This window comes from Equus asinus, chromosome 18 (genome assembly GCF_041296235.1).
Source record: "Equus asinus isolate D_3611 breed Donkey chromosome 18, EquAss-T2T_v2, whole genome shotgun sequence".
Taxonomy (NCBI): Eukaryota; Metazoa; Chordata; class Mammalia; order Perissodactyla; family Equidae; genus Equus; species Equus asinus.
This window is the reverse complement of record NC_091807.1, coordinates 29,571,555-29,588,180: the sequence shown is the minus strand read 5'-3', so window position 1 is coordinate 29,588,180 and position 16,626 is coordinate 29,571,555. Positions and strand designations below refer to the sequence as shown.

Genomic DNA, 16,626 nt, shown 5'->3' with positions numbered 1-16,626 from the left:
TGGCGCCCCAACAACCCCAGCTTTTTCCACCTTGAGAGAATTAGGCAGACGAACTAGAGCAGTGGCCGTCAAAAGTGGAGCTGCCAATACAGACAGCATTGGCATCACCTAGGAGCTTGCTAGAAAGGCAAATTCTCGGGCCCACCCGACCCGATGAACCGGATCTGTGAAGGTGGGGTCCAGCAATCTGTGTTTTAACCAGCTCCCAGGTGATTCTTGGGCACGCCGAAGTTTGAGGGGTTGTAGCATCTCCAGTAGGGACGAGGCCATAAAAAGGAGTGTGCCCCAACTCCTGTATCTCTGGGTGGTGTGTGTGGGACATATTCGCTTTAGCAACCATGTGAAAGTCTCGGTGAGGGGCTGGTAATTTCGTTTGGGGCGCCTAACTTCTCAAAGAGGCCTCCCCTCCTACGTGGGGCTGAACTCCCCTCCCTAATTAGCTCGGACCCCTTATCTTCTACACATTCGGCCGCCTAGGGATACAAAACCTGACACATGCGCAGACACCACCCGGCCTGGCTCAGCCCGACGGCGAGCATGCGCGCTAGCGGGTAGTTCACCGTCCGTCCTTCCCCAGGCTCCGCCCCTTACGCCCCAGCCCCTTCTCGGCATCCACCACCGCCCCACTCCGCCCCGCGCGTGCGCAAGAGCGTTTTTCCCGTGACGCTCCGCGGCGCGGGCGATTTGTACGTAATGGCGGGGGCTTGGTCGTCTGGCTGTTTCGAAGGATGCTCCTCTGCTAGCTGTGCGTGCGGCGCCAAGGGCAAGTGTAATGGCTCTTCGCTGTTGAGCAAGCGGCTCTCGGAAGACTCGAGCCGCCACCAGCTGCTGCAGAAGTGGGCGAGCATGTGGAGCTCCGTGAGCGGGGACGCGTCGGTGGCCGGCGCCGAGAGCTCGCGGCGCGAGGAGAAGGCGGAGCCGGCCGAGGAGGACGACAGGCCTCTGGTGTTTCTGTGCTCGGGCTGCCGGCGGCCGCTGGGCGACTCGCTGAGCTGGGTGACGAGCCAGGAGGACACCAACTGCATCCTGCTGCGCTGTCAGTTCGGGCCGGGGGGCTTGGGCCGCTTTCTTCCCAGGACCTCGGGGAGAGGCAGGGGTGGGCGGGGCGGGCAGTGGTTCTTTGGGGCTGCCAGCTCAGGGTCCTTAAAAGCAGAAAAATCTGCGAGGCTGAGCTGTCCCAGGAAAAGGGGAGGAGGAGGGTCACCCCTGCACCTTGGGCTGATGAGTGACAGGTCCGTTTCTGGGGTCCCCATCCCAGAAGAGCGGCGGATAAATCAGCATCCTTGTGAGCATTACTCAGAAAAAAATGACCAACCAGGTTGTAAGCATTTGGGACGCAGCCACTTTGTATTACTCCTTTTAGAAATTAGCGGGCTGTTAATTGGCAAATACGTATTATTTTTAGCAGTTTATTTAGGAGAGTAAGCTTTTCAACTACCTGCTTCCTGCAGGAGGATGTCAGCATTGATTTTTCAAGTCTTATTAGTTGTAACAGTGGAGACCTTTACAGTCTGAAGTGTTAGAGTTGATGGAATACAATGCTATCCAAAAAATTTTAAAAAGAAGGAAACTTGCAATAAAAGCACCAACAACCCCATCAAAATTAGAAAGGAAAGAGAGGATAATAAAAGAGTCAAGAAGGCTGGAATTCTAGCTTCTAATCTTGAGTCTACTAGTTACCTGTATTTTTTCCCACTCTTCCCTTGTATTGTTGCTTTTGTAGTATTTATTTAGGAGGGTGGTTCACATGTATTTTTTCTGAATTAGTGTAAAAATGGTTATTCTTTTTGGACTTGTGGTTTTCAAGGTGAAGTTTATGCTCCGTTTCAATTCTGTAAATATTTTGGTGGCAGAAATTCACCACCAATTTATTGATGGTTGTGGACTATTTGCCTTCCTGGCATATGATATGGGGAAGAGAGGAGCTGTGTCCACCAGTTACCTGGAACTTTTTGAGCTTGATGTTTTCCCCAAAAGTGCATCAGTTCATTAACAATAATTGCTGAGTCCCTTCAGTTGTTAGACATAAGCCTGAGAACATACGTTTCCCATAATGATTCATTGGGGTTAACCTTTTGTACTTATTAAAATCAAACAGTGCAGAAGGGTATACGTAAAAAGGACGTAGCCCCCTGACCTGCCACTCTCATAGCCCCAGAGCTCAACATGCCTTATTGCTATTTATATTTCCAGATACACTCCATGCACATGTGAGCATATTTAAACATGTAAATTTTTAAAAAACACTTGAGATTATATATTTACACTGTTAAGCATCCTTAATTTTTTTATTCCACACGTATATTCTGGATATTTTCCCATATTAGTGTATGTAGATAGTATACTTCACGTATTTAGCAGCTGCTTTGTGTACCCTTGTTGAGAGGCAATATAGTGTGGTGGTGGAGGACCTCTACCGCTTGGATTTGAATCCTGGCCCATCACTTATGAGCTGTGTCTCCTTGGGCAAGCGACTTAGCCTCTCTGTGCCTCAGTTTCCTCTTCTGTAAAAAGGGGATCATACATGGGGCCGTTAGGCTGATTAAATTAGTTAAAATGTGTTATGTGCTTGGAATACATAAGCAAGTGCCACTTAAGCACTTTCTTTAATGGAGATGCTGTTCATCCTCCCCATCTGCCCCTATCGATAGAGCTCTGGGTTGGTTCCAGTGTTGGCACCGTTGGAACAGCATGTAATTGGGTTGAGATTTTTGATACAGTAGGAGAAGCTCTTTTAGTAGGTGAGTTTATCTTGTTTACAGCTTTTAAAGAAATAATATGTTTGGTGTTAAATCTTTCAATTTACTTGTATTTTCTGTTTTTACAGCTTCTTTTCTATCTTTTGCCACATGAGCTCTTGTTTTATATATAAAAACACTATTCTGTTATTTAGTTTTTCTATACCAGCAGTCTTTAAATTTAAAAACTATCAGCTTTTGACAATTCAGTTTAACCAACCCCCCATAAAAGATAAAGAAATGAACTTGCGTTAATTTTCATTCCCTCCTGACCCAATTTGTTTAATTATTTTGACTTTGTCAAGCTTTATAACATTTACGTTCTGTTCTGTAGCCATAGCATGGTCATTGAGCCATAATATAACGTTTATATGAATTTATTTCTCAACTCTGGGACTTTTCCTTCCATGACGAAGATTGGCCCTGAGCTAACATCTGTTGCCAGTCCTCTTTTTGCTTGAGAAAGATTGTCACTGAGCTAACATCTGTGCCAGTCTTCCTCTATTTTATGAGGGATGCCACAGCATGGCTTGATGAGTGGTGCCGAGTCCACACCTGGGATCCGAACCTGGGAACCCCGGGCTACTGAAGTGGAGTACGTGAACTTAGCTACTGCGCCACCAGGCCAGCTCCCCCAGAACTCTTAATATAAGAAGGCTCATTAATATCTTTTTCATTTCCAGGTTGTTTATTTGTAATCATCATCCATGGTCTCCCCATCCCCAAGAAAACTTCAAGTTTGAGTGCTTGAAAATGTCATTCTGTTGTCTTTATACATGAGTGTCAACTTGGCTGCATGTACAATTCTGGGGTCATGCTCTTTGCGTTTTCCAGGCACAGGGATCAGCTAGTACAGAGGCTTTGAGGCTAGTGTGGCCGAAGAGTAGGATAAAGATGAGACTTAGGGAGGAAGGAGGGAGCCAGAAAATTCAGGGCCTTGGAGACTGTCCTGTGGATCGCAATCTATTCTAGTGAGTGAGGCGTTTAAACAGGGGAGTGATTTGACCCAGACTTTTCTTTGGAGAAAGCATGGAAGTTAAGAGTAAGCATGGAAGTGGGGAGGTCGTTCTGGAGCCGGTGCAGTGGTCCAGGCATGATTGGTGGCGGTGGTTGTGGGGCTGGGCTGAGAGTTGTGAGACAGGATTGACAGCACTTATCAGTGAAGTGGATGTGGGGGAGCAGGATGAGGGGGCAAAGAATGGAGGGGGCTCTGAGCACCTGGGTGGAAGGAGGCCGAATTGACTGAGTTAAGGTGGACTGCAGAGGAGGGGAAATCCAGTCTGTTTTGGCCATTTTAGGTCTGCTGTCCCTTCTTCCTTTCCCTCCATCCTCTTTTGGTGTGCTTGGACCTGGATCCTCCAGGAACGTTTCCTGCTTCTTCTGGGGTCCAGCTGCGTGATCCCGAAGTCATGGTCGAAGTAAAAGATTTTTGGCCAGATTCCTAAGGACCATATCAATTACTTTTACAAAAATGAGCCCTGTGTTTGAGATCTGGAGATGTATGCATTGGCTTTCAGCATCTTCCTTGGTTTTAATCCCACTTCTACTGTACCCGGCAGGCATTCCTGGCAGTCTGATTTGAGGTTCTAATTGTTACAAGTTTTACTGTTGACTGAATTTTCTCCTCTAATTTTATTAATGTTTTGAGTGTCAGTGGTTTTCTGGAAAGGGAAGGAAATGGCTCTTATCCTGCCATCTTTTTCCTGAAGGCCCCTATACATTTAGTTTTGAACCGCCGTTGTGTGTGTGTGACTGAGCTCTTATTTTTTCTGGCCGTCTGAGCTCTAAAATAAAAGCTGACTTAGAAGTTCTCTAAGTGTCTGCATGCGTATTATAACAAGCCACGTTAATAAATGATTGTTACTTTCTTCTCTCTAGGTGTTTCCTCTAATGTTTCTGTGGATAAGGAACAGATACTATCCAAACGTAAAAACGAAAATGGTTGGTGAGTAAGGCTGTGTCTTTGTGAGTATGTATGTATATTAGAGAAGATGCTTATTTTTCAAATAAAAATCTTTAAAAAGATTATTACCAGTAAGATTACTTGGGAGAGAACTTTTGTTCACGGTAACCAGTAAAAGAATCAGTCATTCTAATATATCAATTCTTGAGTAAGGTGGTCTCCTTTAGGTATCAAGATGGAACAGTTTCTAAATTTCTAAAGGCACATTCTCACCCTCCCCTTTGGGGTCTTTTAGGCTTGGTGCTGAAGAAAATCAAAACTAAAAATAAAAAAAGAAAATACCTATCATAAAATCTCAGAGCCAAAGGGTGCCTCAGACCAGTGCTACCCACCTTTTTCATGTCGTGGCACCCACAGAAAGTGCCGATATCACACGGGCACACATCCATATGGCCTATCAAGGTAGAGACAAGGCCGCCTGGGCCCGGAAGCAGCAGCACAGGCCTGCAGCAATCCCAGGCCATGTGCTCCCACTCCGAGGGTGGAAGGCACTCCTCATGCCCCTCTGGCGCAAGAGGCACCCTCAGCAAACTGAATGGGAAGCTCTGCCGTGTGTAGTTGTTGCCCGAAACGTGTCTCACTGATGTACGTGGACTAACTTTAGATGGTACACAAGCAATTAAACAGAAATGAATAATCATGTATGTTTTCAATGTGTGTTTAAAAATACTGGTTTTTCATTTATAGTAATGCTAGAGTGTCCTATTCAAATAAAGTATATTTCCATTAAAAAATTATTTAAGGGGCTGGCCCCGTGACCGAGTGGTTAAGTCCGCGCACTCCGCTACAGGCGACCCAGTGTTTCGTTGGTTCGAATCCTGGGCGCAGACATGGCACTGCTCGTCAAACCATGCTGAGGCAGCATCCCACATACCACAACTAGAAGGACCCACAACGAAGAATATACAACCATGTACGGGGGCGCTTTGGGAAGAAAAAGGAAAAAAAAAAAAAAATCTTAAAAAAAAAATTATTTAAGGAGAATTAAATTCATAACAGAAGAGATAGTATGTGGATGTGACAGAACTTGTGCTACTGGCATGCCGGTGATTAAAATTTGGAAAACCCAGCCCAAATCACTTCTTATTTTGTAGATGGAGAAAAGAAGGCATAGGGAGGTTAGAATTTTTCTAAGGCCACAGACTATTTAGTAGGAAGAGCTAGGATGATGCTTGTGTCTCTCCTTGCTTCTTACAACGTGTTCTTTCTTCTCTACTTTCCAACTCTAATCATTTCGATGTCACCTTCACCATTTTTGCCAAATCAGTGTACCAGCTGTGCTATCATGTATTTCATATTTTTCATTAAATTGACTAGGAGTTTTTATTTAAATTTAATTAAAAAGGAATTTTTATGTTACTGCCATAAATATATCACTTGCTTTTGCTAGCAGGTAACAAAGGATGGTTACAATGAAAACAAATGTTATTAAATTCTAGCTGAGGTACCCTTGCCTGGCTGGTTCTGAGCCTCAGGTCTGTTCTCTCACTGTTAAAAGATCAGCAGCTGTGAGATTCTTGTTAAAGACTGTCTAGCAGCAAACTGAGGCTTTCTTCTTTTTATAATCAGGATTGACAGAGAATTGAAAAGGGAATTGATCTCTCATTCTGAGCCCGTGGTGTGTAGTCTTGTTGATCTGTATCACTTGACCCCATCATTTATGCCGCCCTGCATTGTCTTGAATTTCGCTAGGTCACAGTTCCCCACTTTTGGAACTACCTTAAGCTTTAGGATGCTTGTGAGTTTTTTGATAAGCCTGTCCTACTGAATAGCTGCCTGAGCAAGGCTGCAGCTGAGCACCAAGAGCACTTGTGGGCGTTAGAAAAATGCTGTAAAGGCAGCAGTGCTGTTTCCTCCGTTCATTTTCATCCTGTCAGTTTGAGGTTCTTCCAGCTAGCTCCTTCTGTGTCTAAGATCACTTTCTGATTTCTGGCACTGCTTTCTCAGTATTGTTCCGTGATAAGGGTGAATTCGGGCCGCATCCCTGCCGGCTGTGCGAGTAGTAAGGCGCTGCAGCAGTAGTTGCTGCTCTGCGTTGCTCCTCGAGATCGCTTTAGAAGTGTGAGTGGGTTTTTGTGTGCTCTTTGCTGGTGTGGAATTTGATTTTGATAATTCAGGATAAAACAGTCTTAACCATGATCGGTGTGTTTTGCATTTTAGGTTTATCTAAGTATCATTTCTTGGCTGATGACACCTGTGTTAGAAGTTGGTAATTGTGTGTGGCAGCCTCGAAATGATTATGAAGTTCGATACGTAATATGGAGACTTTCCTGTTCACAGTTGGTGGTGTAGATAGGGTTCACTCTTGGGGTGTACTTAGATGCTTTTATATTTCTTATATAAAATCCCATAGAAGCTTAATGTCTGATCCGTGGCATGTTGTCCAGCTAATTATGGCACCAGTGAGAACTTATAATTTATCAGGCGGTGATCCGTTTTGTTCTTTGTTCTGTATGTTGCTGCAGTGGTTAAAAATGTCTCACTATCTATAGCTAAACAATAGTGCAATCTATAGTGTGTTGTTTGAGTCATGGTTGGCTCTATTTTGCTTGATAACAGGAATAACTATTTAGTTATTACAAGTGGCTCACATACCAATAGGAATTACAATTCCTTTGAAATAATAGCTATCTTTTGTTGTGTGTGTTACACTATTTGTGATTATTACTAGGTTTAAATCCCCAGTTATCATTACCTTGCTCTGTGTTGGGACCTTACTTTTATTTGTTTATTTTTTTAACTTTTTTAAAAAAAATTAATTTATTTTTGAGGAAGATTAGCCCTGAGCTAACATCTGCTGCCAATCCTCTTCTTTTTGCTGAGGAAGACTGACCCTGAGCGAGCATCCGTGCCTATCTTTCTCGACTTTGTATGTGGGACTCCTACCACAGCATGGCTTGATGAGCGGTGCCATGTCCGCACCCGGGATCCGGCAAACCCCAGGCCCACGAAATAGAACGTGTGCACTTAACTGCTGCACCACCGGGCCGGCCCCAGGACCTTACTTTTAGTATGGATATTTATAGATTGGTAAATTTGGATGGGTCAGTTTGACAAGGCATCTGGGAGACAGTGGATTCTAAGATTTGAAGGAGTCAGGAGTCGGCCTGGGGGAGAGTATATTCAAATACCCAGGGCCCGAGTTGAGAAGTAACTGGAATGAAGGAGCAATTATGTGGAGAAACTAGATCATTAAGTAAAATATTTGTGAATTGCTTATGTAGAACACATCTATAGTTGATAGAAGAGTTTAGTGGTAAAGTATAATTTTTTAAAAAGGCAGCTAACAAATACGTACTGAGCACATGTCAAAGATTTATTTAGCTCATTAACAGGGGAACCAGAACACAGCAAAGCTGGTTTAGAGAAGGGCAAATCTAGTTAATGTCCTATAGGACAATAAAACCTCGACCTTTGGGGTTATCTTTTCTACCAGCAGAAAACATTTGCATCTCTACCAGACTAAAATTGTCTGTCACTTAGCAATCTTTTTTCTATAAATCATCATGTGACTTTAGAGCATCTGGGCTCTAATCCACAGTGAGTGGTAAGCAAACAGGGCTAACCTCCACTAGGGCAAGCTATGCCCGTGGGCCGGGCTCCTGTTTTTGTCATACATTTTAATTGGAACACAGACAGTGCCTCTTTGGTTATGTATTGTCTGTGGCTGCTTCTGTGTTCCAGTGGTGAGGCGAGTTGTTGAAACAGACACCAAATGGCCTGCAAACCTAAAATATTTGTTCTCTGGATCGTTACAGAAAAAATTTGCTGCCCCTGCCCCAGAGTGTTAATGATCCCTTGGTGGGCTCGTTGGACAATATGACATTAAAAGGGCATGTAGAATCTTTTTGTCTTATTTCCAAGTTTTAGATAATTTTCTTAATACTAGATAGAGGCATTTACATTCTAGGAAAACACCACATCAGTATCCTCTTTTCTTGTCGCTTTTGTACATGTCCCTTGTCACTAGGTGCTTAAGGCAGTGTGGCCTAGAGGTGACTGTCTACATTTCTAATATAAACATTTTACTATCATTTTTTTCCTTCATACTTGTGACTTAGTAGAGTAGGAATAACATAGTTTAGCCATTTAGGTATTCAGTGTTTATGGATTTTAACAGTGGGATTTGTGTTATAACCTGTTGCTACTTTCTTTGCTGAGGCGATGGCATTTCTTCATTGCAGCATCCTGGAGACGCTGTACTGCACAGGATGCTCCCTCAACCTGGGCTACGTATACAGATGCACACCCACAAATCTGGATTACAAGAGGGACTTGTTTTGCCTCAGTGTTGAAGCCATTGAAAGGTAAGTTTGAAATATGAATGATTACCTCTTAACTGATTTCTCAGAAATTTGTTTGCAGGGAAATTGGTATGAAAACGTCAGAACTAAATCAACACTATTTGGTTAAAATACATTTCCAAGTGATAATTTCAGGTAGTAAAGCCAGTGATTTTTTTTGGCTTGGCTTGATATATTTGGTATTGGAAAAGTCAAAAATTCTGAATTGTAAGGAGAAAACACTGAGAACATTTTTCAGAGTAAAAATATGTTCAGTCCTTAAAATTCAAATTGAGTTTAATAGGATTTTTTTAAAGCAATTGTGTGGATCAACATATACTGTCCATTTTATTCCACCCCCCCCGCCCCGTTTTTAGCCTCCTAGAATATCATGAAGAAATAGGAATTTCAAAACTGGTTAGGAAACAAGTCCCTTTGGTGTTCTGGAAAAAGAGAAATACAGAGTCTATTTCCTTGAGTCTAGTAAATAATTGTCTGCTTTTTTGAGAGATGCAAGGAAGAGCCTTCACTCTTCAAGCTTTCTAAAAAGTAAGTGTTAGGAAACAAGGTGAATTAGGGGCTGGTGACACACGTCAGTTAAAGAATTTCAGATTTCTTAATGGCCTTCCAATTCATTAACCTTTTTTTTATAGGAAACACAAAATTAAAGAAATCAGTTGACCTCAATGTATTTTCACTTGTCCTGGAAAAGTGTAACTCTTAAGAATTTAAAGATGTCTGAGGAACTTTATATATCAGGAAAGAACAATTTAACGAGAAAAGAAAGTGCCTACACTTTCATAACTTGAGATATTTTGTCACTTCTGTTGAGTTTCTTAGATTTTCTCTTTAAGAAATTTATAACAGTAGTATTTTTATTATAATTATCATTTCTCCTCTATTCTTTGATAAATAACTGCTGTTTGCCACCTTCTTTGAAACTAAACAGGTTTAGATCAAAATTTTAAAACTCTGTAAACTTTTTACAGCCCCTCCATGAAGGAATAATATAACAAGTACTGCTCCCTGTTGTAAAGCGTGTGGGTCTGCCTGGAGAGAGATAAGATCTGTTTCGACAGACCCAGGCCCAAACAGAAGCTCCCTTAATCACCGTGAGAATTTTACCAAGATTTGTGAAAATTAAGTGAGGGATAGTAATAAAGGACATGAAATCTCAGTCCTGTAGGGGTGGTCCAGAACTTTCCAAAGTGGTACATAGCTGTAAAGAAAACGTGTGGCAGGTTTAGTCACAAGAGATCATAATAGTGAAGCTGTTGTTCCCTGAACAGTTGAATTTAGGGTAAAAGTTAACTCTTGGGGGAGAATTTTAGAAGTGGTTGGTTTTAGAAGTGGATCCCCCTGTAATGTTTATGTATAGTTTTATAAATTACTCAATGCCATTTAATTTTTCCACCTCATCTCATTTTTCTTTTCTAAACAGGACGTTAATTACTTTCCGCAATTTTGCCTTCTCTGCTGTTTTTCAGAAATATTATAATCAGTAGGGTTTCCGAGAAAAAACTGGTCTTATTTGACAGAAGTGACATACTGAAGTTGCTACACGTGATAAAAGACTTCTAAAGAAATGCAAGTGAATCAAGTATTCTTTTGAGAAATGCTGGCACCTTCTTCCTTACTGTTTAATTTTATTTGTTTACCAGTGCTGGGCTTGTTTTCCTCCAGTTGCTGGGCCAGTTTTTCCACTATTCAATATTTTCTAAACCACATCTCATAACCTCAGAGAGTCGAGCAACACATAACTTGGAGGATAACTGTTGAAGTTGCCCAAATATGGGTAATCAAGAGTTGACTCCACAAAAAAGTCAACTTTGAAAGTGCATGTGCTCCCAAAAAGCATATAAAGCAGGAAAGCGGTGGTTTCTTCAGGGTTTTTTTAAACTTTAAAATAGAATTTTGAACTATGAGGGTTAATTTTTTGCCACACAGCTTACTAAAGAGCGAGTGTCTTCCCCTAATGAAATTCTTACAATATTGGGAAATAGGTAGGACTGTGTGGACAAAGCTGTTGTGGATAAAAGCATAACTTTCTGTGACACAGCTTCCTACGTAGGGTGCTCTTAACAAAAAGAGTTGTTTTGTGTTTACTTGGTACTAATATATAGTGTAATATATTTAGAGCTTTAATGTTATTAACTAACATAAATTTAATATTTGTTCCCTTTTCATATTTTAATTGTGCTGTACTACAGTTATATTTTAGGGTCCTCTGAAAAGCAAATTGTATCAGAAGATAAAGAGCTTTTTAATCTTGAAAGCAGAGTTGAAATAGAAAAATCTCTAAAGCAGGTAATTTTGTTCTGCACTGTCTATGTCTGTGTGTGAACAGCTTGCCGTTGGTGAACAGGTGATCCCTCACAAGCAGTCCTCAGAGCAGCGTCTGTCTTGGTCTTGGCACTGTCACAGTCATAGAGTGCTTATTTTATTTCACTCGTTAGTAAAGTTGAATGTTTGGGAACCAAACTACAACTTAAGCTAAAGCTTTATCAAAAAAAACAGTAAGACGTTTCATACCAAAATCAAAACAGTATATATTCTAAACTATTAAACTAGAAATATATTTTTGAATCAGATCAGTATCTCATTTGGTTCAGTTCTCGTGGGATAAACAGCCTTATTTTGAATGTTAACATCATCTGATGGCCAGATGGTCAAGACAGTGATGAATGTACAAAGAGCCCTAGATTACAGGTTGAGAAGTAGCATCAATAAAATTATGTCTTATTTAAATAAAACTTAGTTTATACCTCTTAATAATTTCATTAAATAAACACTGAACATCTATGTGTAATGCATAACATTCAGAAATTTTATTAATTCTGTATATTTTAGTCATATTTAATCATATGATTTTAATCATATGTGTATTTTTTAATATTTTTTCAATTCAATAGATGGAAGATGTTTTGACAGCATTACAAGCGCAGCTGTGGGAGGTTGAATCAAAATTGTCGTTTAACAGTTGCAAAAGCTAAAATCTGCTCCAAGTCTCCTGTTCTGGATGCTCCCACCGATGGACAATTCTTTCATATGTAACAATTCTTGTTATCACTTCACTTCACTTAGAATTGAAGGAATTCTAAACGGCCATGTACATTGTGTTCTCTCATATTGATCAAATGAGAAAGATTATAGAGTTACCTTAGAGGATATAATTCATGCTAAGGAGATGATTGTTTCTCAAATTCAAATTTTAAAGCCATTTTATGATACTTGCTGAAATTGGAATTTAGGAGATTTTATTTTGATAAAAAACTGTGATGATTTTCTGAACTGTTTTCTCCTCTGTATGCAGTTCACTATTCTTCGTTTCTTAGTTTTTAAACTTTATTTCACCTTTGATACCTTGGGAAATACTTAATATTGAATGGTAAGAAAATCTTGAGGTTTTTCTACCCACTGTCTGGTTGAATCATCTCTGAAAACTAATGCATAAAGTTCTCTGGAGAACTGGTCAGCTGAATTATTTGTCAGAACTATTTGAAAACTTGCACAAGAGCAGGATAGCGTGTGTTCTAGTAGTAGAGTCCCACGTGATCCTCTTTATTTACTACTACATGCCAAAAAGATCTGGAGGGATGTTTACAACAGAGAGTAGTAGTCATCTCTGAGGGTGGGATTCTGGGGGAATTTTCATTTTTCCAATTTTCTATAATGTAAGACTTACAGTCAGCCCGTGTTATTGTTTAAAATCAGGAAGAGAATAAACATTAAAACAAAGTGCTTTAAGATTGATTTTTACGAAACTGAATTGTATGTAACCGAGCTCAGAAATCTTGGGGTCATGACTTCCACGCATTTGCTGGGCATGCTTCTGTGGTAGGCTGCTCAGGAATATGAAGGTAACCCCAAATTTCCCCAGGCCCCTTTCTATTTTTGGGTATAGATGAGGCCACTTAGTATTAGTCCTCACTATGTATGAGTAACTCAACTCAGTTTCTGCTCAGAAGTTTCCTAATTATTTCTGAGAATACTTAAAGGTATTATAAGAAAAGGTCCTACGTTAAATTGACTGGATCATTTACGATTATTGAGTTCTTTCTGACCGAGTGGCAACAGCCTCTAGTGAGAAATTAGTGAGCCCTCTAGGTCTCCTCTCTCAGACTCGCTTCCAGGTAGAACATGCGAGAGTGAAAGCACGCGTCAACACCTGCGGCAACGAGACAGTCCTGCTCAGTCAGCGCGCTGAAGTCCCAGGTGTCCGTCCTCTCAGGTGCTTAGTGGCTCCTCGCATGAAAGTCCGTTCAGAACAGACGGGAGAGCATTTTCACAGCAAGATTCAGCTCACTTTCTGGTTGTGCAGGTAACGGAGTACCCCAAAGATCATTTTTAGGACCATTCTAAAGAGGGAGTTTGGCTCCTTGATTCCTTCTGTCCTGTTCGTACTGGGGCAGGATGTCTAGCCAATCCACAGGTTTCGAAGACTACTCACGTCACCATGAAGAGTAATTGCTAATACCACAGTGCTGACTAAGCCTCTGTTGTGGGGCAGGAGGTGAGCATAGCTCAAGTGCCTGCTGGCCGCCTCTAGTGTAGTGCGGGCCTCTGAGAGCCTTTCCAGTGCCAAGTCGCCATCCCAGGAGTCGTGTTTCCAGTTAGGCTCCTTCAGATGAAGTTACCTATCCACCCCTGGGGTGTGGATGGAAAGCTCACACGCATTTGTATCATTGTTCTTCACTGAAGCGTCTGGAAGCAATCCCAGGACACAGTCGTGTTTCATAAGGCAACGTTCTCATCTTTGGCCTCTGCCTGAGATGTCACTGAAGGAGTGGCCTTGCCACTGCTGTGGGAGAGAGAGCCCTGGGGCTCCCAAACTGCCCACCCCAAGGGATCCGGGTGGGACTGCTTCATCCTCTCTGTGCTGCACTGTGATGCTGGCATAAGGAGAGGGCCTGTCTCCCTGAAGCCTGGTGGCCTGGCTTTTCTGGCTTTGCGTGAGGTCTCATCAGAATGCTATTTTTGTAACTTGCCCCGTATATGCCCATACTAAAATCTACAAGTTCTGAGGCCGTGAGTTCTTGTTTCTATTCCTTATAACTGAAAACACAAGGTGTGGTTGTTGCTGGTTACCAAGCTCTGGTAAAGCATTGCCTGTGAGCAGGAATGAGGGTCCTGAAGCAGAAACATTGGACATTCTAGCCCAGGTCCCACAGGACCAAACAAAGAGGCTTCAGACAGGATCCACCCAGAAATTGTTCCTTCGGCCATCCCTGTAAAAGATACCCTCCCCCTTCTTTAGGGAGAAGCTGTGGAAACTGATAGCAGAACCTATCCCTTGGCTGTTACAGATTATTGTGTAGGATGTTGTATAAGGTTTTCATCCCAGAGTGTGGGTTCTGTCATTCTCAGCAAAGTCTCCTGTCACGTTCATAAATTTCCAAGCTGGAGAGCCCACTGCAGGCGTCGTTCTGTGTAGCATCGATGCCTGGACGGAGTGCACCCCATCTGGGTGATTCTAGTCAAGCTCACGGCGTCTAAAATGGGCAAAACCAGGAGTGTGCCTCCTTGCAGCATTGGGTCTGGGTGTTCAGTGGGCACTTGAACGAGGAGCTGTGAGCGAAGCTTCCCCCAACATGTTTTTGAGGGAAGATCTCAGGTGGCAGAAATCCTGGGTCCGAGTCCCGGTTTCACTGCTTTATTAGCCGTGTGACCTTGGGCAAATCGTTTAATCATTTCGAGCCTCTGTTTCCTCATCTGTAAAAGAAGCGTATAATAACCTGCTTTCCTTGCACCACAGATAATCAAATTAGGTAATGCTTGTGACAGTACTTTGGAAACAGTAAAGCATCACAAAAATAAATGATGAAGGTTTAGCCACGTTTAAACAGAGTTCATGTGATTCCATCTTCTAGCCAGTGTACCCATAAGATTCTATGGATGTAAAAGCAAAAATCTGAAACACCATATTTTTTTTTAAAAAATTATTTTATTGAGGTCATATTGGTTTATAACATTGTGTAATTTCAAGTGTATGTTATTATATATCAGTTTCTGTATAGACTGCATCGTGCTCACCACCAATAATCTAGTTTTTATTTGTTGTCATACATATGTGCCCTTTCACCCCTTTCTCCCACCCCCCACCCCCTTGCCTTCTGGTAACCACTAATCTGTTCTTTTTCTTCCTTTCCTTTTTTTTTGGTGAGGAAGGTTAGCCCTGAGCTAACAACCGTTGCCAGTCCTCCGCTTTTTCTGAGGAAGATTGGCCCTGAGCTAACATCTGTGCCCATCTTCCTCTATTTTATATGTGGGATGCCTGCCACAGCATGGCTTGATAAGCAGTGTGTAGGTTCACGCCCAGGATCTGAACCTGTGAACCCTGGGCTGCTGAAGCAGAGCGCACAAACTTAACCACTACGCCACCAGGCCAGCTCTTTATCCATCTTCCACATATGAGTGAAATCATACCGTGTTTGTCTTGCTCTGTCTGGCTTATTTTGCTTAACATAATACCCGCAAGGACTATCCATATTGTTGCAAATGGGAAGATTTTGTCTTTTTTATGGCTGAGTAGTATTCCATTGTTTATATCTATCTATATATATATATATGTATATGTATACCATATCTTCTTTATCTATTCATCAGTCAGTGGGCACTTGGGTTACTTCCACATCTTGGCTATTGTGAATAATGCTGCAATGAACATAGGGGTACATAAGTCTCTTTGAATTGTTGATTTCAAGTTCTTTGGATAAATACCCAGTAGTGGGATAGCTGGGTCATATAGTATTTACACTAATTTTTTGAGAACTCTCCATACTGCTTTCCATGGTGGCTGCACCAGTTTGCATTCCCACAGCAGTGGATGAGGGCTCCCTTTTCTCCACACCCTCTCCAACGCTTAGTATTTCTTGTCTTGTTAGTCAATTCAACTTCATAGTGAAACACTATTTTTTTCTTTTATAAATGTTAACACTATTGGATTCGTTTCTTTCTCCAATTACAGATATAATATATGAACATTGTAGAAAATTTGAAAAATGAATTATCACAAAGAAAATAAAATTCACACATAATCTTGCAACTAGGAGATAATTACTTTTGGGGGTATATCCTTGTAGTCATTTTATGTGCAAATTTGGAATTGCACTGGAAATATTGTTTTCACTCAAAATATTTAATACGCATATTTCTGCATCATTAAATGCACTTTTAAACCTGACTTTTAATGACTACCTGGGATTAAACACCTATTCTAAAACCTGTTTAATTGTCATATGGTATGAAATTCACACTGTTTGGTGGCTTAAAGACTGAGTTTGCTGGTCAAATAAGGGACAAGGCAGGGAAGAAATCTTAAACCAGTTACCTCTGTCTGTCTCCAGGGTGGGCAGGAGCTGAGAGCCGATTGTTAAGTTTTCAGGAATTTTGTGAGCTGGTTGTTAAGCCATTGGTAGCTTCACATTGGCCATGGTCAGGAGTATTTACGCCAGAGCAATCAGCAAGTGCTGAAAAATTAGGACGGTTCCCCCCAGAGAGCTGGTTTCCCAGCACATTACTGTAGACTCTGAATCTCCCTCCATAGTGTTTGACTTAAAGGTTAAAAGAGAGAAAATTCTTTCTCTTTTCAACACCCAAAAGACCAAGTCCTAGCATCTTTTCGTTTAATCTAAAATTAAAT

At 41.6% G+C, this 16,626-nt stretch overlaps 1 protein-coding gene across 1 annotated transcript; it reads left to right on the top strand.

Moving 5' to 3' along the window:
* Positions 1-655: 655 nt before the first annotated feature.
* MIS18A (MIS18 kinetochore protein A) lies at positions 656-12,521 on the top strand. Its single transcript, XM_014827596.3, has 5 exons — positions 656-1,036; positions 4,617-4,683; positions 8,886-9,008; positions 11,195-11,291; positions 11,897-12,521. Exons 1-5 carry the CDS (start codon positions 694-696, stop codon positions 11,975-11,977), a joined length of 711 nt encoding a protein of 236 aa, XP_014683082.1. The 5' UTR covers positions 656-693; the 3' UTR covers positions 11,978-12,521.
* The last annotated feature ends 4,105 nt before the right edge of the window (positions 12,522-16,626 follow it).